Raw genomic sequence first — 22,513 nt, 5'->3', positions numbered from 1 at the left:
ATATTATTATTCTTAAAATTTGGTGACTTTTTTGCTAAGTATATATTTTTTGTGATTTTTTAAAAGTATTATTGGTTGTTAACAAAAAAATTACAAAAAATATATATACTTAACGAAAAATTACCAAATATCTTATTTTTCTAATTATTCTTGCAAAAAATCACATCAAAATTCAATCTCTAATATATTTTTTGAGGAATACATATTTAATTTTAAATAATCTTGCAAAAAACTAACATTAAATATGTATTTCTCAAAAAATACATTAGAGATTGAATTTTGATGCGATTTGGTTATAAACATAATTAGAAAAATAAGATATTATTATTTTTAAAATTTGGTATTTTTTGTTAAGTATATATTTGTTTGTAATTTTTTAAAAGAATTATTAGTTATTAACAAAAAAATTACAAAAAATATGAGAAATGCTATTTGTACACCAAAATCAGCCACTAAAATCAGTCACCAATGTATTTGTGCATAAATACATGTGTGATTTAATTTATTTTTAATGTATATTTGTATTCTAGTATGTATTTTATACTGGTGGCTGATTTTGATTTACACTTAGCATAGCCCAAAAAAAATATATGCTTAATAAAAAATCACCAAATTTTAAAGATAATAATATCTCATTTTTATAATTATACGTGCAAAAAATTACATCAAAATTTAATCTCTAAGATATAATTTTAAAAATATATATTTATTGTTGAACATTTTTTATCGCATTTTTAAATTATTTGAAGATATTTTTATTGATGGTAATATTCAAGTACATTTTTATTAGCATTTAAATAATTCGAGAACGTTGGGTAAACAACCCTATATATATATATATATATATATATATATATGCATGCTTAGGGCACAGCACACAACGGTAAAATCCTATAAATAATTAGAAAAGACATTTGTGGGCCACTCAAGTTAACAAGTTCTTCCTATCAAAATGGCCTTCACAGGAGAAAAAGATGAACCCTTTCTGTTCCCGTCAACGGATGATCAACGTGACCCTCCCAAATTCTTCTCTTCAGACCTTCTTTCATCGCCTTTACCCACACATTCTTTCTTCCACAACTTTGTTGAAGCAGATGGCAACAACCCAGTGTACATTCACCCTTACCTCATCAAATCATCAGCTTCCTCTGTTTCTCTCTGCTATCCATCTCGCCGTGCTGATTATCGTTACATATACCAGGTATTCAAAGCTGATCTCACCATCTCTACCTCAACTCAACAAACTCAACAAGGTTCTCATTCTCATCCTCATGTCATATCTTCCTTCACTGATCTTAGTGTCACTTTGGATACTCCTTCTGATCTTACCTTCTTCCTTGTTAGGGGAAGCCCTTATGTCACTTTCTCTGTCTCCCATCACACATCATTAATTTCCATAGCCACTGTGCACAAATTTTCTTCCTTTACTTCAAATGATACATTCACTAAGTATACACTTAAGCTTGACAATGATCAGACATGGCTTCTATACGCTTCTTTACCAATCAAGTTTAGTTACAGCAATGACATTGTTTCTTTCTCCAAGGCTATTACTTCTGCTGGTAATGATGGAGGCGGGGTTCCTCTGGTAGTAAGGATAGCATTGTTGCCAAATTCAAGTTCACAACTTGAGCATGTTCTTGACAGGTACAGCACTTGCTACCCTGTATCTGGTGATGCTTCGTTTACTAAGCTGTATTGTGTTGAATATAAGTGGGAGAAGAGAGGGTTTGGTGATTTGTTAATGTTAGCACACCCTCTCCATCTTCAACTTTTATCCAAGGATAAGGGTAACATTACTGTTCTTGAAGATCTTAAATATAGGAGCATTGATGGTAACCTTGTTGGTGTTGTTGGAGATTCATGGTCATTGAAAGCAGATCATATTCCTGTAACTTGGCACTCTATCAGAGGTGTCAACCAACGTTTCCTTGATGAAATCAAATCAGCTCTTTCCAAAGATGTTGCTGCCCTAGGTTCTCTTGGCATAACAACAAATGAGGCTTACTATGATGGGAGAATCATTGCAAAAGCAGCAAGGTTGGCTCTAATAGCTGAAGAAGTTGGCTTTGTTGATGTGATCCCAGCTGTGAAGGAGTTCTTGCATGAAATGATTCAGCAATGGTTGGATGGAACTTCGATGGAAAAGGTTTGCAATATGGTGTAAAATGGGGAAGGATTCATATTGAAGCACACAGTGCCGGGTACTTCCTTTATGGAATTGCAGTGCTTGCAAAGATTGATCCAGCTTGGGGAATGAAATATAAGCCTAAAGCCTACTCACTCATGGCAAATTTTATGAACTTGGGAAGAGAATCAAACTCAAAATATACACGTCTAAGGTGTTTCGATCTGTACAAATTGCACTCTTGGACTACATACCTATCGAATCATTGTGATGATGTTGGGATGCAACAGAACAGCACCAGTGAAGCGAATCATTGTGATGATGTTGGGATTCAACAGGACAGCACCAGTGAAGCTGTAAATATTTACTATTCTGCTGCATTGATGGGCCTAGCTTATGGTGACATCCATCTTGCTTCCATTGGATCAACTCTTGCATCCTTGGAGATTCATGCTGCTAAGATGTGGTGGCATGTGAAAGAGGGTGATAATCTGTATGGAGATTATTTTGCAGAAGAAAATAAGTTAGTTGGTTCTCTTTTAGCTAACCATAGACTGTGTAAAATGCGCAATTGTTATACTGAGAGGGAGATTAAGATTGGCCTTCATGTTTTACCCTTATTGCCTATTACTGAGTTCTTGTTCTCCAATGTTGATTTTGTTAAGGACCTTGTGAAGTCGACACCATCTGAATACAATGAAGGAGACACATGGATGGGGTTTGTGTATGCACTTGAAGGAATTTATAACAATCAAGTTGCATTGAAGAAGATTAGAAGCTTAAAGGATTTTGATGCTGGCAACACAATGAGCAATCTCTTGTGGTGGATTCACAGCAGGCATGATTATAGAAAAATGGGATCCTGTCATGAGAAACAATGTTGCTTTTGTCGTTACAGCTGTTGAGAATTGACAATGATTTCAATGTTTATGGTTAATACATTGTGATGAGGCTTATCACTTTTGGATTATCTATTTTCTGGTTTAACATTTGGATAAAATATTTGTTTTCTTTTTTGTTGATGAGATGTGCTGCTCTAATATTTTAAGGTTTAGATTATTGTGATTGAGAGTGTTGAATGTTGAATGTGTGGTTCTTGACGAGGACTGGCTTATAGATCTGTCATCCTATTGAGTTACGTAGTATTGTTTCATAGTGGAACAAAAAAGATAATGTTAAAGTTTGCAGCCTTTTTTTCTAATTAAAGAACAATTCAATCATGTAGTAGAACAGTACACTATCCAATGAATTATAATTCAAAATGGAAGTGCTAGTAACCACCATGGGTAGTTCTTTATTCATGTCTTTAGATGATCATCTTAATTTTAAAAACAGATTTTCATAATATAATAATATAAATTTTTTATATATTCAACACGTTGAGAATATGAAAAAGTTATATTTTTTAATTTTTCTAATGTTTTTACTTCTACTATTAAAAATTTGTCAAATACACTAAAAAATAATTTTTTTTTTAGAAAAAAGATTTTTTTGCCCAACAAGAACTAAAATGGGTTGTTATCTTTCCTGTGTTGAAGAAGTCAATAAGAGGAAGAGGCAAAAAGGGATCTTAAGTCTTAACTACACATTCTCTCATTATATATATTAAACCACTTGACATCAACGCCGCTCAAAATCACTGCATGCATGCAGATGCAGATAATGGCAAACACAACCCAGTTAGATGATGAACAACCTTTTCTCTTCCCACTAACAAACTCCAAAGTGCTCCCTGACCCTTCAAAGTTCTTCTCTAAAAACCTTTTCTCTTCTGCTTTGCCTACAAACTCATTCTTCCAGAACTTCGTCCTCAACGATGGCAACATACAAGAGTATATTCATCCTTACCTCATCAAACCCTCTGATTCCTCTCTTTCTCTCTGCTACCCTTCTCTCTCTGTCTCCTCTCATTCCATGCAACAAGTCTTCACACCTGATCTCACTATCTCTTCCTCAACAGGTTCTCATTCCCGCCATGTTATATCTTCCTTTAGTGATCTCAGTGTCACTCTTCGTTTTCCTTCTTCCAATCTCACTTTCTTCCTTGTCAGGGGAAGCCCTTATGTTACTGTTTCTTTGTCTCAACATGAATCTCTTTCTATAACCTCTATACATAAAATCTCTTCTTTTTCTTCAAATGCTTCACCCATTAAGTATTCTCTTAAGCTTGACAATGGTCAGAAATGGCTTATCTATACTTCTTCACCACCCAAATTTAGCTTCAGCCATGACATGAAAATCACTTTCTCGAATGTTTCTTCTGATGGGGCTCCTGTGATGCTTCGGATAGCAGTACTGTCAGATTCAAGCTCAGTAAACGAGGCTATTCTTGACAGATACAGCTCTTGCTGCCCGCTTTCTGGAGATGCTTTGTTCACTAAACCGTATTGTGTTGAATATAAGTGGCAGAATAAAGGTTTTGGTAATTTGTTGATGTTAGCTCACCCTCTCCACCTTCAACTTCTGTCTAAATGTGAGGGTAATGTGTCTATTCTTAAACATTTTAAGTATAGAAGCATTGATGGGGAGCTTGTTGGTGTTATTGGAGATTCATGGTTATTGAAAACTGATCCTGTTTCTGTGAATTGGCATTCAAACAGAGGTGTCAAAGCAGAATCCTATGATGAAATCAAATCAGCTCTTTCTAAAGATGTTGAGGATCTAGATTCTTCTGCAATAACAACTACTTCATCTTATTTTTATGGGAAATTGATAGCAAGGGCAGCAAGGTTGGCTTTGATAGCTGAAGAAGTTGATTTTCTTGATGTGATTCCTGTGGTTAAGAAGTTCTTGAATGAAACCATTACTCCATGGCTAGATGGAACTTTCAATGGGAATGGATTTCTATATGATGAGAAATGGGGCGGAATTGTTACCAAACAAGGTTCTACTGATCCAGGTGCTGATTTTGGCTTTGGAGTTTACAATGATCACCATTATCATTTGGGATACTTTCTCTATGGAATTGCAGTGCTTGCAAAGATTGATCCAAAATGGGGTAAGAAGTACAAGCCTCAAGCCTATTCAATTATGTCAGATTTTATGAACTTAGGAGGAGGAAAAGCAGAACATTATCATTCAACTTTGAATCATTATCATTACACACGTTTAAGGTGTTTTGATCTTTACAAATTGCATTCTTGGGCCGGAGGACTAGCCGAATTTGCGGACGGCAGGAATCAAGGGAGCACAAGTGAAGCTATAAATGCATACTATTCAGCAGCATTGTTGGGTTTGGCATATAATGATACAGAACTTGTTATATTAGGATCAACTCTTGCAGCATTGGAAATTCATGCAGCTAAAATGTGGTGGCATGTGAATGGAGAAGGAGATAGTAATATGTATGAAAAAGATTTTGTAAAAAAGAATAAGTTAATTGGGGTTCTATGGTCTAATAAGAGAGACAGTGGATTGTGGTTTGCACCTCCTGTGCGCAAAGAGTGTAGGCTTGGGATTCAGCTTATGCCATTGGTACCTGTTTCCGAATTCTTATTTTCTTACAAGAGTTTTGTGAAGAAGGTTGTAGAATGGACTATGCCTGCTTTGGGTAGAAAAGGTGTTGAAGATGGGTGGAAGGGATTTGTGTATGCATTGGAAGGAGTTTATGATAATGAAAGTGCTTTGGAGAAGATTAGAAGTTTGAAGCATTTTGATAATGGCAACTCATTTAGTAATTCGCTTTGGTGGATTCATAGCAGAGGTAGTACTAAGTAGTTTTGATTATGATGGCAACTCATTCGGTCATTACTGCCTTATTGTCAACTATTCATCATGATTTCAATCTTATCATAAAGTGATGATACTATGTATAAGTTTTGTATATTGTAACCTCTTTTCCTTTACTCAATGAGAAAAAAAAAAAATAAGGCTTCTATTTACTGTTGTGAAAATAAATCAGCAAAGATTTGAAAAGGAAGTTACAAAAAAGGATATCAGAAATATTGATAATTTTAAAATGAGGATGTTTATTTTGAAATTATGTGGTGAAAGTTTAGAGATGTATTTGTTGATAATTGCTAATTCAAGTTTCAATCTAATTAAGGAAATATTAGAAATAATATTATAGCAAATATGAATGTTATAAAAAGTGGATAACTAGGAAGATAGACAAAATGCATAAACCTTTTCCCATCACTTTGCAAAACAGAGCAAAGAGAACGAGGATAGTGGAGCATCTTATAGGAAAAACCAGGATTTTGAACAATAAATTGAAAATCTTGTTCTAATTTTTAAAAATTCAGGAAGAATTTTCTTTTAAACACAGTAGCTAATGAACTATATAGCACATGAAAATAATCAGATTTTGAAATTATTATAGTCAGATGGGTAACTTCAAATATTAACTAAACTTAACCATAAAATAGAAAAGACAAAATACATGTCAATGCAAATCCAAAATGCTTCCACATGTATCCCTCACCTATAATATATAGCAATCAATTCTTTTGATCTACCATATGGTTTGATTGTATCTTCAAAAGCCAAAGCTTATAACACAGTCTAAAAGCCAACATGTAACTAAAATTATCCCTTGTCTTCTCTAAAGAGGCATCAGCATAGTTTTCTCTAATAAAAAAACCAACATTTGCATCTAAAACTCTCAGTCTCTCACTCAAGTTAACAAGTTCTTCCTATCAAAATGGCTCTCACAGGAGAAAGAGATGAACCTTTTCTGTTCCCATCAATGGATTATCAAGGTGACCCTCCCAAATTCTTCTCTTCAGACCTTCTTTCATCGCCTTTACCCACACATTCTTTCTTCCAGAACTTTGTTGAAGCAGATGGCCACAACTCAGTGTACATTCACCCTTACCTCATCAAATCATCAGCTTCCTCTGTTTCTCTCTGCTATCCATCTCGCCGTGTTCATTCTGGTTCCATATACCAGGTATTCAAAGCTGATCTCACTATCTCTTCCTCAACTCAACAAACTCAACAAGGTTCTCAATCTCATCATCATGTTATATCTTCCTTCAGTGATCTTAGTGTCACTTTGGATATTCCTTCTTCTCGTCTTACTTTCTTCCTTGTTAGGGGATGCCCTTATGTTACTTTCTCTGTCTCTGATCAAACACCATTATTTTCAATAACCACTGTTCACAAATTCTCTTTCTTTACTTCAAATTCTTCACTCACCAAGTATGACCTCAAGCTTGACAATGGCCAAGCATGGCTTTTGTATGCTTCTTTACCAATCAAGGTTAGTAACAGCTATGAGACTATGATCTCTTTCTCAAAGAAATATACTTCTCATGATCATGGGGTTTCTCTGGTAGTGAGGATAGCATTGCTGCCAAATTCAAGTTCAGAACTTGAGGATGATCTTGACAGGTACAACACTTGTTATCCTGTATCTGGTGATGCTTTGTTTACTAAGCCATATTGTGTTGAATATAAGTGGAAGAGAGGGTTTGGTAATGGTGATTTGTTAATGTTAGCACACCCTCTCCATCTTCAACTTTTATCCAAGGATGAGGGTAATGTTACTGTTCTTCAAGATTTTAAGTATAGGAGCATTGATGGGGACCTTGTTGGTGTTGTTGGAGATTCATGGTTGCTGAAAGCAGATCATGTTCCTGTGACTTGGTATTCTACTAGAGGTGTCAAAGAAGAATCTTTTGATGAAATCAAATCAGCTCTTTCCAAAGATGTAGCTGGTCTTTGTTCTTCTGAGATAACAACAATTTCAGATTATTATTATGGGAAATTTATTGCAAGGGCAGCAAGGTTGGCTTTGATAGCTGAGGAGATTGGTTTTCTTGAAGTGGTCCCATCCGTGAAGAAGTTCTTGCATGAAACCATTCAGCCATGGTTGGATGGGACTTTTGATGGCAATGGATTTCTATATGATGCAAAATGGGGAAGGATTAGTATTGAAGCATACAGTGCTGGGTACTTCCTTTATGGAATTGCAGTGCTTGCAAAGATTGATCCAGCTTCGGGAATGAAATATAAGCCTAAAGCCTACTCACTTATGGCAAATTTTATGAACTTGGCAAGAGGATCAAACTCGAAATATACACGTCTTAGGTGTTTCGATCTGTACAAATTGCACTCTTGGACTTTATATGAAGGTCTTTGTTATTGGGAAAGTGGATGGCAACAAGACAGCAACAGTGAAGCTGTAAATATTTACTATTCTGCTGCATTGATGGGACTAGCTTATGGTGACCTGCATCTTGCTTCCATTGGATCAACTCTTGCATCATTGGAGATTCATGCTGCTAAGATGTGGTGGCATGTGAAAGAGGGTGATAATCTCTATGAAGATGATTTTGCAAAAGAAAATAAGTTAGTTGGTTATCTTTCTGCTAACTATAGACTTGATCTAATGCGCTATTATCAAAGTGAGAGGGAGTGTAAGATTGGCTTTCATGTTTTACCCTTATTGCCTATTACTGAGTTCTTATTCTCCGATGTTGATTTTGTTAAGGAGCTTGTGAAGTGGTCACCATCTCTGTATAGAGTAGGAGACGGATGGATGGGGTTTGTGTATGCACTTGAAGGAATTTATAACAATCAAGTTGCATTGGACAAGATTAGAAGCTTAAAGCGTTTTGATGCTGGCAACACATTGAGCAATCTCTTGTGGTGGATTCACAGCAGGCGTGATTATAGATGTTAGAAACAGGAGACTGAGAGAGTAACGGAGTTGGAAAGCTGGCGACGAGAGGATCACAACGGTGCCGGAGGTGACGAACAAAAGCGTCGGAAACAGGTCGAAAAAGGCGAGCAAAGAGGCACGGGTGGAAGCTAGAAGGAAGAGCAACCTGGTCGTGGCAGCGTCTTTCGGCGGCGCGTGGAGGCGCGTTTGACGGCGGATGGCGGTGGTTCTGGTTGCGATGGAATCACGGAGACAAGACGAACAAGATGGTTATGGGGGTGACGAACCAAAGCGTCGAAAAGAGAATAAAAAAGGAGGCCAAAGAACACTGCCGGAAAGGAAAAACAATGGGGCTATGAACTAATATTCATTGAAAAAAAAAGAACCTGGCTCTGATACCATGTTAGAAACAGGAGACTGAGAGAGTAATCTGAAAGGTGTGTTATTGAGTTGTATTTAAGTCGTCTATTCAAGTTGTCTGGATTGATACAATATAAAAGGGTATTTATAGGTACTAAGAGAATTGCAATAATAAAGACGTAATCTCCTATAATAAATATTCAGATATTCTAAATGATCCTAATTGATCCTAATTATATTCTAACAATAGAAAAATGGGATCCTGTCATGAGAAACAATGTTGCATTGGATAAAATATTTGTTTTCTTTTTTTGTTGATGAGATGGGCTGCACTAATTTTTTAAGGTTAGATTATTGTGATTGAGAGTGTTGAATGCACTAATTTTTTAAGGTTAGATTATTGTGATTGAGAGTGTTGAATGTTGAATGTTGAATGTATGGTTCTTTATGAGGACTGACATTGTTGCATAGTGGAACAAAAATGATGATGTTAAAGTTTGCAGCCTTTTTTCTAATTAAAGAACAATTGAATTATGTAGTATCCAATTAAGTAGTTTTGCATTAATAAAAATAACTGTTTTTTATATTAATAACATGAATGATAATTTAAAAAAATAGATGGAATTAATTAATTGTGTAAAATATTTTACACTATTAATATAATAAAATTAAACTCATTCTTAAAAAAATAACTATTTAAATAAATTTATTTTTATATAAAAATAATAATTAATAATTATTAGTTAATAAATTAATTAAATATATTAATTTTTTTAATAAATTTCAAAATATAATCTTCTCCAGAAAAGACAATTTTGTATTTTCCATTGGCCAATACTCACATATATAGTAAATATATACCTAGCATACACAGTGATAGGTTGTTTCACTTGTTTGATGATAAAACTATTAAAAATATTTTTTGTATACTAAAATCAGTTATTAAAATTAGCTAAAATGTGGTGGCATGTGAATGAAGGAGGAGATAGTAATATGTACGAAGAACACTTTGTAAAAGAGAACAAGTTAATTAGGGTTCTATGGTCTAATAAGAGAGACCGTGGATTATGGTTTATTCCTCTTGTGTGGAAAGAGTTTAGTCTTGGGATTCAGATTTTGCCATTGGTATCCGAATTCTTGTTTTCTAACAACAGTTTTGTGAAGGTGGTTGTGAAATGGACTATGCCTGCTTTGGATAGAGATGGTGTTGAAGGTATTAGAATATCATAATTAGGAAACAAAATTAGGAAAATATCAAAGAGAATAAAAAAAAAATAATGTAATTTATTAGAATATTATTCCATAACGAGTGTACTCTTAGCGTATTCTTGATCTATATATTGGTAAGAACCTTGTAATCACAGATGAGAAATATGAATAATAAAAATATTACTTTTCTAAAAAAAATGTTACCATGGTACAAAAAGTTTAGGAAGAAACGAAAAATTATTTAAAAAAGTATTATTTTTATTATTCATATTTCTCATATGTGATTACAAGGTTCTTACCAAATATATAGATCAAGAGTACATCCCAGGCAATAGCAAATAGTTTCTTGAGTTGCTTCATGATTCGACATCAGTATGATTGTTCATTCCAACAGAATTCTTGATTCCTTTCAAATTGAAAAGAATTTGACTGAGAATGACCTCTACCCGAACCCAGGCCCGTTAACCATCGGATTCTTCTCGGGAACAACCTCATCCCACAAAATATAGCTAAGGACACAAATAGATCTACAAATATGCTTGAAAACACGATCAATCGTCTCAAAGTCTTCATTGGAGTCCACCTTTTTCCTTTTTCTCTTCCTTTGATATGAAACCGATGGTTGACTCCATGACAATAATAAATTTTCGATGGTTGATCTTCTTATAAGCAACCAAAGCAGAAGAAGAATGTCCTTCTTCAATGGCTACTCTGTCATATTCTAACTCCAGAAAAATTTCGCTGAGCATTCCTTCGCTTAATTCAACGGTCCATTTGAGAATCATTGATCGGATTTTAGCACTTTCTTCTTGGTATTTATTAGAATATCATAATTAGAAAACAAAATCAGGAAAATATCAAAAAGAATTATAAAAAAATCAATGTAATTTATTAGGATATTATTACATAACGAGTGTACTCTTAGCGTACTCTTGATCTATATATTGGTAAGAAAAATAATACTTTTTTAAATAATTTTTCGTTTAGAAACTCTGTGTACCATGGTAACATGGTATCAGAGCAGAGTTAGGTTATAGGGATTCAAAATTCTGACGAATTCACATTACAAATTGCACATATGCCATGCAATAGTTTTGGCATGCGATCGTCACAAACCAATTCTGACAATTTGTCAATTGGTTTCAAACTAAACGGATATAATTATCCATTATGGGCAACTCTGATGGGAAAAGAAATTGGTGGAAGAAGAAAGAAGAAACACACTAAAGAAAACTGCATTAAGACTGTGGGTTACCCTGATGGAAAAACAATCCTAAGTCATCAAGAAATCAGAGTAAGGGAGCCGCCACTGTGAACATCCGAGAGGTCACCGGTGGTGAGGCCAGAAGAGAGGAAGCAAGTCACAATGGTAAGGCGGCAGCAGCAGTAAGGGCAAGGACTACCGAACTCCTTGGCTGCTCAGCCCAGACCGCGACTCAATACAAAGGGGAGACCCAAAATCAGAATCCAATTAAAAAGAAAAAATGAATGGATTTTCGATTGTGGGGCTACCGATACCATGACTCATGACCTTCATGATTTTAACAGCTTGACTATACCCTCAAAAGCCCATATTGAAACAGCTAGTGGAGAATTATTTGATGTTAAAGGAGGAGGCTCCATTACTATTTCAGAAAAATTGAAATTAAAAAATTGTCTCTATGTCCCTGCACTATCATCAAAATTATTGTCTGATAGCCAAGTAACAAAGGAACTAAATTGTGTGGTACTCATGTACTCTACCTTTTGTCTTTTACATGACATTCTTACGAAGGAGATCATTGGGCGTGGTACTGAGCGAGAAGGCCTTTACTACGTTGATGAAGTAGCACACCAGGGTCATGTCATGCTTGCTCACGGAACGGTTACAAGGCAACTTTGGTTATGGCACAGGCGTCTCGGGCATCCTTCATTTGGGTACCTCAAATTACTATTTCCTAGTCTTTTTACAAGTAGTACTGAACCCCTCAAATGTAAAACTTGTATTCGTGCAAAAAATCACAGAGTTTCTTTTCCTCCAACCAACATTATAGTCAATTCCAGTTTTTCTCTAATACACTCTGATGTGTGGGGTCCAGCTCCTATTTCCCATAATAATTTTTAATATTTTGTGTTATTTGTGGATGATTTTTCTCGCATGACTTTGGTATATTTTTTAAAACACAAATTTGAAGTACCTGATAAGTTCTTTGCTTTCTACCAAATGATTCAAACTCAATTCAACAAGAAAATCCAAGTACTTTGCTCAGATAATGGTGGGGAATTTATAAACCAATCAATGCGCAATTGTTTTATGAAAAATAGTCTTATCCATCAAATCTCCTACCCAAATACACCCCAACAAAATGGTGTGGCTGAGCGGAAAAATCGTAAGTTACTTGAGATGACTCGAGCCATGCTTTTTGATGCACAAGCTCCAAATTTTTTTTTGGCCTGAAGCTATAGCGACTTCTGCCTACTTACTAAATCGCCTACCTACCCAAGTTCTCCACCACAAAACACCCTTGCAAGTCTTGGCTACTCAGACTACAATCCCGCCTATTCTAACCTTACCACCTCGAGTATTTGGATGTTCCATCTTTGTCCATATTCCCAAAGCCAATAGAACCAAACTTGATCCTTGTGCAGAGAAATGTGTTTTCGTTGGGTATGCTACACACCAAAAGGGGTATAGGTGTTACAATCCAATCACTCGTCGTATTCATGTGACCATGGATTGTGATTTTTTAGAATCCGAATTTTACTTCGGCCGCCAACATGGCATTCAGGGGGAGAACAATAATGAACCACCAAGTTGGCTAAATAACCTTTGTTGCCCAGAAACTGTTCAAACAGAGCAAGTAGATGGAGCCACCGAGCATACTTCACTCAACGTAGAAAACAACTCGGTACATACAACCAGTGAGAGTCCTCTTGAGAATGTCAGACAAAAGGTAAGTAATTGTCAACCTGATAATTTACTCCCTGTTTTTAATGAGGCCACTAACAATAACAGTATAGTACTGGAACATGAAGAACCAGAGCCCAATACCTTTACTCTTTCTCCAAGAAGAAACAGAGGGATGCCTCCTGATCGGTACTCACCAGAACATGTTCCTTGTAACTCAAGATACCCGATAAGAGTGGTTAGAAAAGGAATAGCAGATGTTGCAAAGGCTTTTTCCACCAGACTCTTAACAGAAGACATTCCAAGAACTGTCCGAAAAGCTAATGAAAAAGCTAAATGGCGAAAAGCCATGAATACAGAAATGGAAGCTCTAGAGAAGAACGGAACTTGGGAGAAGTATATCCTACCGACAGGAAAAAACCCAGTCGGGTGCAAATGGGTTTTCACTTTTCACCATTAAACACAAGGCAGATGGCACTATTGAACGGTACAAGGCAAGGTTGGTGGCCAAAGGTTATACACAGACCTATGGTATCGACTACACTGATACTTTTTCACCGGTTGCAAAGATTAATACTATCAGGGTGTTGTTTTCAATAGCAGCAAATGAAAATTGACCACTCCATCAATTTGACGTCAAGAATGCTTTCTTGCATGGAGAGTTGAAAGAAGAAGTGTACATGGATGCTCCTCCAGGTTTCTCAACAGGATTTAGAAAACATGAAGTTTGCCGGTTAAAGAAGGCTCTTTATGGGCTTAAACAATCTCCATGTGCCTGGTTTGGAAGATTTACAGTTGCCATGAAAAGGTATGGGTACAAGCAAAGCAACTCTGATCATACCCTTTTTTTGAAAAAACGAGGAGATTTAATCACTTGCCTAATAATCTATGTGGATGATATGATCATAACGAGAAGTGATGCTGAAGAAATTGCAAATTTAAGAAGGAACCTATTTACAGACTTTGAAATGAAGGATTTGGGAGGACTAAAATATTTCTTAGGAATAGAGGTCCAACGATCCAGCAAAGAAATCTTTATCTCCCAAAAAAAGTACATTTTGGACCTTCTGGCAGAAACAGGAATGGTGGATTGCAAACCAATAGATACGCCCATGCAAGTTAATCACAAGTTGAAGATAGTAGAAGGTGCCACCTTACCAGATAAGGAAAGGTATCAACGACTAGTTGGAAAACTAATTTATTTATCACATACTCGGCCTGACATAACTTATGTTGTGGGAATAGTAAGTCAGTTTATGCATAAGCTACAAGAAGATCATATGGAAGCTGCCATGAAGATAGTTCGATATTTGAAGGGAGCTCCAAGAAGTAGAATCATTTTCAAAAGGAATGGTCATTTGAAGGTTGAGGCATACACTGACGCAGATTGGTGGGCAACCCAAATGATAGAAGATCAACAGTTGGTTACTTTACACTTGTTGGAGGCAACCTGGTAACTTGAAAAAGTAAGAAGCAGAAAGTTGTAGCTCTTTCAAGCGCAAAGGCAGAATTTCGAGGGATCCTTAAAGGCATAACTGAAGTATTATGAATAAGACAATTAATGACTGAGATTGGGTTTTCACCACAATTGCCAAGTCAGTTGAAATGTGACAATAAAGCCACAATCAGCATTTCAGAAAATCCCGTACAACATGATAGAACAAAACATATTGAGGTGGATCAATACTTTATCAAAAAAAAATTGAGAATGACATTATTGAGCTCCCCTTTGTGAGATCAGAAGATCAGTTGGCTGACATTCTAACTAAAACAGTTTCAAGACAACCCTTGTTAAAGTTCTAACTAAGCTGAGTATTAGAATATCATAATTAGGAAACAAAATTAGGAAAATATCAAAGAGGATTAGAAAAAAATCAATGTAATTTATTAGGATATTATTCCATAACGAGTGTACTCTTGATCTATATATTAGTAAGAACCTTTTAATCACAGATGAGAAATGTGAATAATAAAAAAAGGTTCTTACCAATATATAGATCAAGAGTACACTCGTTATGGAATAATATCCTAATAAATTACATTGATTTTTTTCTAATCCTCTTTGATATTTTCCTGATTTTGTTTCCTAATTATGATATTCTAATAATGTTGTCTTGGTGGAAACTTAAGATCTATGAATTTACGAACCATACTAAAATTCTCGCAGCAGCGGGGAGATGGACCTCAGCAAATACGGGAGGACCTTCCCCCAAGGATCGACCTGGATTTTGGAGAAAAAGGCCTTCTGGATCAGGTGGCGGTTTTCTGACGGTTCTTCAATGATTTCCTTAATATCGAAAAGTTCCGTGAAATTTTCTCTTTTTTTCCTGTCTGCTACTTCAGCTTCTCCTGTTTGGTTGAAAGGTATCGGTACCAAATTGAAACAGAGAAGAAGAATGGTAGTGGAGAGAAGAGAAAAAAAGAGATTTTACTAATAGCTGCGTAACTAATTGTAACTAATCTAATTGAGAGAGATTGTAACTAACTCTCTGCTGACTCAGCTACAAGTTTAACTAATTCAGTTCAGCTTAATCGTTACTCTATCAGTGGTATGGTATACTGGTATTTCAACTTTGCGCTTTTTCTTTCTCTCTTTCTTTCTTTCTTCCTTTGGGTAGTTATAGTCTCGCGTTTAAACCATTATATTCGTGCACGTAAGATAACTCACGTGTCAGAATGGGACGCTATTAGGTGCGGAGTTTTAAAACTCCATGATAAAAAGAAAGAGTAAAGTTTTCAATTAAAATTTTAAAAGTTCTTAAATAAGAAGAGAGAGAAAAAAATTTATTGATTTTTATTTTATTTTGGGCTAAATTCAATAGTGTTTTAATATTAGATCATTAAAATTTATTTTACGTTCTTTTTGTCTCAAATCTATTTTTTAAGTTAGAATTAATTTTTTTATTTAAAATTATAGTGAGTTAAAATTAAAAACTGTAGCAATAAAAAAATATTTTTATAATTTTTTATTTAAAATTTGTTTGGATTAGAATTTTTTTTGTTTTATTATTTTCATTTTGGACTATTTTATTTTGAAATTGATATCAAACTATTATAATAAAAACAAAAATAAAAGGTAAAAAAACTAATAAAATAAGAATATCTTTTTACAGTTAATTTTAAAATACTAAGATATAATTTAAAATTAAAATTATTTAATTTGAATTAAATATGATTTAATTTTAAAAAAATAACCTGTAATATTAGTTAATTTTTAAAATACAAAAATATTTTTTTAAAATTAAATTTGTTTGTTTATTTTAAATATTAAAAATTTATATTTGAATTTAGAATGATAAAATTACTACTTTTGAGAATTAGTTTTAAAATATATATTTAATGATTAATTAAAAATAAGCGTCTTTCTCTTTTTTGTTTTATTTTTTTAATTATTTGAACTAAAATACAAAAGTTGAATTTTTATTTTTATTTGTTTTGATTTTTTTATATTTTATTTAAATATAAATATGGGTATTTTTTATTGATATTTATGTTTTAAAGTTAATAAAAAATAAATAAATAATTAACTTAAAGGTAAAAAATGTTAATAATATGTACTAGTAATAAATCAAATTAGACTTATTCGATTTACTACTGGTACAATATATATGGTAAATCAAATAAAATTATGCCAATATCTTAAACTGGATTACATTATATGCATGTCTCATTTATAACTTTATATAGAAATATTATTGGCATTTATAATAGAAAAACCAAATACGTTATGTAAAAAATATATTTTAACCTATTATACCATCGATTTTGTGATCGATTAGATATTTTTTAAGTAAAAATGAGTGATATTTAAATAAAATATTAGCAATTAATTTAACAATCAAGACAAAAAAAAACTTTGGGATGATTAGAAAAATTTTAATAGCTAAACAAGTTATTAATGACAAATTTAGAGATTGACTGAGCAACCAACATAAAAGTTAATGTAAAATTAAGCCATAATTTATACTGTCTATATATTTTTTACTTAAATTCGATATTATTTTTAATTATTTAGAATTAAGTGGTATGTTATAGATGGAATAAATGGTATGTTGTTCGATATTACTTATAATATAATTAATTTTTAAAATAAAAAAATAACATATAAAACAAGTATTATGAGATAAATTATAATATCAAATAAATAATTAAAATAAATAAAATTTAAATTTATTAATTAATTAGAATTTATAAACAAAATTAATAATTTTAATAATTTATATATTAATAGAACATGTAAATTCCTAATAGTACGTCATAAAAAAAATCTCAATAATAATTGTCATTTTATTAAAAATATATAAAAAAAAGTTATAATTAATGTGTTTGTAATTTTACAAGAATGATACATTAATTGTTTAATAATTTTATCAATATGCATTAAAAGCTCTATTAAAAATGCTTATCGAAAATGAAAAATAGGAGAGACTATGAAAATATTTGGTAAGTGGCTTGAGTCTTGATTTTGGAACTATAAAAAGATATAAATTGAAATAATATCTCTTAGCTCTTAAAATACAGTAGCTGCATAATTTGGTGTTAGAGAAAAGCCATTTGCAGTACAATAATATATTCTCTTACATCTTAGTTGAATGTTAATTGAGCTTGAAATAACCTTAAATTTGTAAGATTTATTAGGTTTGTGATGCCTTGTTAAACTTACTTTCTACACAAAACAAGTTCTTACCTCAGAAGATAATAATCTCTTTGTACAATTTCAGAAATGCTAAATAATTATACTCTGACTAAAAAAAAATCTATGAATAGCACACAAGGTTGGCTTTGATAGCTGAAGAAGTTGATTTTCTTGATGTGATTCCTGTGGTTAAGAAGTTCTTGAGTGAAACCATTGGTCCATGGCTAGATGGAACTTTCAATGGGAATGGATTTCTATATGATGAGAAATGGGGTGGAATTATTACCAAACAAGGTTCTACTGATTCAGGTGCTGATTTTGGCTTTGGAGTTTACAATGATCACCATTATCATTTGGGATACTTTCTCTATGGAATTGCAGTGCTTGCAAAGATTGATCCAAAATGGGGTAAGAAGTACAAGCCTCAAGCCTATTCACTTATGTCAGATTTTATGAACTTAGGAGGAGGAAAAACAGACCATTATCATTCAACTTTGAATCATCATTATCATTACACACGTCTAAGGTGTTTTGATCTTTACAAATTGCATTCTTGGGCCGAAGGACTAACCAAATTCGCGGACGGAAGGAATCAAGAGAGCACAAGTGAAGCTATAAACGCATACTATTCAGAAGCATTGTTGGGTTTGGCATATAATGATACAGAACTTGTTTCATTAGGATCAACTCTTACAGCATTGGAAATTCATGCAGCTAAAATGTGGTGGCATGTGAATGGAGAAGGAGATAGTAATATGTATGAAGAAGATTTTGTAAAAGAGAATAAGTTAATTGGGGTTCTATGGTCTAATAAGAGAGACAGTGGATTACGGTTTGCACCTCCTGTGTGGAAAGAGTGTAGGCTTGGGATTCAGCTTATGCCATTGGTACCTGTTTCCGAATTCTTATTTTCTTATAAGAGTTTTGTGAAGAAGGTTGTAGAATGGACTATGCCTGCTTTGTATAGAAATGGTGTTGAAGATGGGTGGAAGGAATTTGTGTATGCATTGGAAGGAGTTTATGATAATGAAAGTGCTTTGGAGAAGATTAGAAGCTTGAAGCATTTTGATAATGGCAACTCATTTAGTAATTTGCTTTGGTGGATTCATAGCAGAGGTAGTAGTAAGTAGTTTTGATTATGATGGCAACTCATTCGGTCATTACTTCCTTATTGCCATCCATTTCTCATGATTTCAATCTTATCATAAAGTGATGATACTATGTATAAGTTTTGTATATTGTAACCTCTTTTCCATTACTCAATGTGAAAAAAAACATAAGGCTTCTATTTACTCTTGTGAAAAATAAATCAGCAAAGATTTGAAAAAGAAATTACAAAAAAGATATCAGAAATATTGATCATTTTAAAATGAGGATGTTTATTTTGAAATTTCGTGGTGAAATTTTAGAGATGTATTTGTTGATAATTGTTAATACAAGTTTCAATCTAATTAAGAAAATATTAGAAATCACCACATTATAGCAAACATGAATGTTATAAAAAGTGGATAACTAGGAAGATAGACAAAATACAAAAACCTTTTCCCATCACTTGGCAAAATAGAGTAAAGAGTGGAAAAAAGTGGATAGTTGAGCATCTTATAGGAAAAACCAGGATTTTGAACAATAAATTGAAAATCATGTTCTAATTTTTAAAAAGTCAAGAAGCACCAAAAACCAATACAACAACTTTTATTAGAGGACAAATGAGCTAAGTTCTCTGGCTAGTATAGCAGTTTTTTTTTTACACAAAGTAGCTACTGAACTATAGCACATGAAAAAAATTAGATGATGAAATTATTATAGTCAGATGAATAACTTCAAATATTATTAAACTTAACCATAAAATAGAAAAGACAAAACACATGTCAATGCATATCCAAAATGCTTCCACATGTATCCCTTACCTATGATATATAGCAATCAATTCTTTTGATCTACCATATGGTTTGATTGTATCTTCAAAAGCCAAAGCTTATAACACAGTCTAAAAGCCAACATGTAACTAAAATGCTCCCTTGTCTTCTCTAAAGAGGCATCAGCATAGTTTTCTCTAATAAAAAAACATGGATATGCAACAATGACATTCATGGTATTATAACACAACTCTTATAAATAGTTAGAAAAAACATTTGCATCTAAAACTCTCAGTCTCTCACTCAAGTTAACTAGTTCTTCCTATCAAAATGGCTCTCACAGGAGAAAAAGATGAACCTTTTCTGTTCCCGTCAATGGATTATCAAGTTGACCCTCCCAAATTCTTCTCTTCAGACCTTCTTTCATCGCCTTTACCCACACATTCTTTCTTCCAGAACTTTGTTGAAGCAGATGGCAACAACCCAGTGTACATTCACCCTTACCTCATCAAATCATCAGCTTCCTCTGTTTCTCTCTGCTATCCATCTCGCCGTGTTCATTCTGGTTCCATATACCAGGTATTCAAAGCTGATCTCACTATCTCTTCCTCAACTCAACAAACTCAACGAGGTTCTCATTCTCATCATCATGTCATATCTTCCTTCAGTGATCTTAGTGTCACTTTGGATATTCCTTCTTCTGATCTTACTTTCTTCCTTGTTAGGGGATGCCCTTATGTTACTTTCTCTGTCTCTGATCAAACACCATTATTTTCAATAACCACTGTTCACAAATTCTCTTTCTTTACTTCAAATTCTTCACTCACCAAGTATGCCCTCAAGCTTGACAATGGCCAAGCATGGCTTTTGTATGCTTCTTTACCAATCAAGGTCGGTAACAGCTATGAGACTATGATCTCTTTCTCAAAGAAATATACTTCTCATGATCATGGGGTTTCTCTGGTAGTGAGGATAGCATTGCTGCCAAATTCAAGTTCAGAACTTGAGGATGTTCTTGACAGGTACAGCACTTGTTATCCTGTATCTGGTGATGCTTTGTTTACTATGCCATATTGTGTTAAATATAAGTGGGAAAAGAGAGGGTTTGGTAATGGTGATTTGTTAATGTTAGCACACCCTCTTCATCTTCAACTTTTATCCAAGGATGAGGGAAATGTTACTATTCTAGAAGATTTTAGGTATAGGAGCATTGATGGGGACCTTGTTGGTATTGTAGGAGATTCATGGTTGCTGAAAGCAGATCATGTTCCTGTGACTTGGTATTCTACTGGAGGTGTCAAAGAAGAATCTTTTGATGAAATCAAATCAGCTCTTTCCAAAGATGTAGCTGGTCTTTGTTCTTCTGAGATAACAACAACTTCAGCTTACTATTATGGGAAATTTATTGCAAGGGCAGCAAGGTTGGCTTTGATAGCCGAGGAGATTGGTTTTCTTGAAGTGGTCCCATCCGTGAAGAAGTTCTTGCATGAAACCATTCAGCCATGGTTGGATGGCACTTTTGATGGCAATGGATTTCTATATGATGCAAAATGGGGAAGGATTAGTGTTGAAGCATACAGTGCTGGGTACTTCCTTTATGGAATTGCAGTGCTTGCAAAGATTGATCCAGCTTGGGGAATGAAATATAAGCCTAAAGCCTACTCACTTATGGCAAATTTTATGAACTTGGCAAGAGGATCAAACTCGAAATATACAAGTCTAAGGTGTTTCGATCTATACAAATTGCACTCTTGGGCTTCAGGGCTATGGAATAATTTATATGAACCTGAAATGCAACAAGACAGCACCAGTGAAGCTGTAAATATTTACTATTCTGCTGCATTGATGGGCCTAGCTTATGGTGACATCCATCTTGCTTCCATTGGATCAACTCTTGCATCACTGGAGATTCATGCTGCTAAGATGTGGTGGCATGTGAAAGAGGGTGATAATCTGTATGAAGAAGATTTTGCTCAAGGAAATAAGTTAGTTGGTTATGTTTCTGAGAAAAATAGACTTTGTAAAATGCGCTATTGTTATAGTGAGACTGAGTGTAAGATTGGCCTTCATGTGTTACCCTTATTGCCTATTACTGAGTTCTTATTCTCCAATGTTGATTTTGTTAAGGACCTTGTGAAGTGGTCACCATCTGGATATAGAGTAGGAGACGGATGGATGGGTTTTGTGTATGCACTTGAAGGAATTTATAATAATCAAGTTGCATTGGAGAAGATTAGAAGCTTAAAGCGTTTTGATGCTGGCAACACATTGAGCAATCTCTTGTGGTGGATTCACAGCAGACATGATTATAGAAAAATGGGATCCTGTCATGAGAAACAATATTGCTTCTGTCATTGCTGCCCTAATATTTTAAGGTTTAGATTATTGTGATAGTGTGTTGAATGTTGAATGTATGGTTCTTGATGAGGACTGACTTATAGTTCAGTTATCCCATTGAGTTACATAATATTGTTGCATAGTTGAACAAAAATGATGATGTTAAAGTTTGCAGCTTTTTTTCTAATTAAAGAACAATTCAATCATGAAGTAGAACAGTACACTATCCAATGGAGTATAATTCAAAATTCGTCCCTTCATATTAAGTGTTTATAGAAGAGTTAAAAAAATAATTTTTTTTTAATAATAAAAAACTTTTATTATATATTTTTTTAAAATAAATATTTTAAAACTAAAAATAATAAATATAAGATAATTTATTTATAAATTATTTTTAATATAAATAGTTATTATTTAAATTATTTTTTTAAAATAAATATAATTGATTAATTGTATAAAATATTTTATATTATCAATAAATTAAAATTAAATT

General features: G+C 33.7%; 3 protein-coding genes and 1 pseudogene across 4 annotated transcripts; all 4 read left to right on the top strand.

Moving 5' to 3' along the window:
- The first annotated feature begins 952 nt into the window (after nt 1-952).
- On the top strand, nt 953-3,204 carry LOC107635525 (glucan endo-1,3-beta-D-glucosidase-like; annotated as a pseudogene). Its single transcript, XR_015881042.1, has 2 exons — nt 953-1,201; nt 1,547-3,204. The product of XR_015881042.1 is annotated as a glucan endo-1,3-beta-D-glucosidase-like (transcript).
- A 571-nt stretch (nt 3,205-3,775) lies between these two features.
- LOC107635523 (glucan endo-1,3-beta-D-glucosidase-like) lies at nt 3,776-5,847 on the top strand. Its single transcript, XM_088485152.1, has one exon. The coding sequence runs from the start codon at nt 3,776-3,778 to the stop codon at nt 5,843-5,845; it is 2,070 nt and encodes a 689-aa protein (XP_088341278.1). The 3' UTR covers nt 5,846-5,847.
- A 797-nt stretch (nt 5,848-6,644) lies between these two features.
- On the top strand, nt 6,645-18,957 carry LOC107637388 (glucan endo-1,3-beta-D-glucosidase-like). The gene is made up of 2 exons (XM_088484018.1): nt 6,645-7,858; nt 17,967-18,957. Exons 1-2 carry the CDS (start codon nt 6,771-6,773, stop codon nt 18,955-18,957), a joined length of 2,079 nt encoding a protein of 692 aa, XP_088340144.1. The 5' UTR covers nt 6,645-6,770.
- A 981-nt stretch (nt 18,958-19,938) lies between these two features.
- LOC107635526 (glucan endo-1,3-beta-D-glucosidase-like) lies at nt 19,939-22,074 on the top strand. The gene has a single exon (XM_016339011.3). It carries the CDS (start codon nt 20,014-20,016, stop codon nt 22,072-22,074), a length of 2,061 nt encoding a protein of 686 aa, XP_016194497.1. The 5' UTR covers nt 19,939-20,013.
- Nucleotides 22,075-22,513: the final 439 nt, after the last annotated feature.

Source organism: Arachis ipaensis, chromosome B4 (assembly GCF_059453495.1).
Source record: "Arachis ipaensis isolate K30076 ecotype BB chromosome B4, ASM5945349v1, whole genome shotgun sequence".
In the NCBI taxonomy this organism is placed as follows: domain Eukaryota; kingdom Viridiplantae; phylum Streptophyta; class Magnoliopsida; order Fabales; family Fabaceae; genus Arachis; species Arachis ipaensis.
The sequence above is the reverse complement of the archived record's forward strand: the minus strand, read 5'-3'. Positions and strand labels throughout refer to the sequence as shown.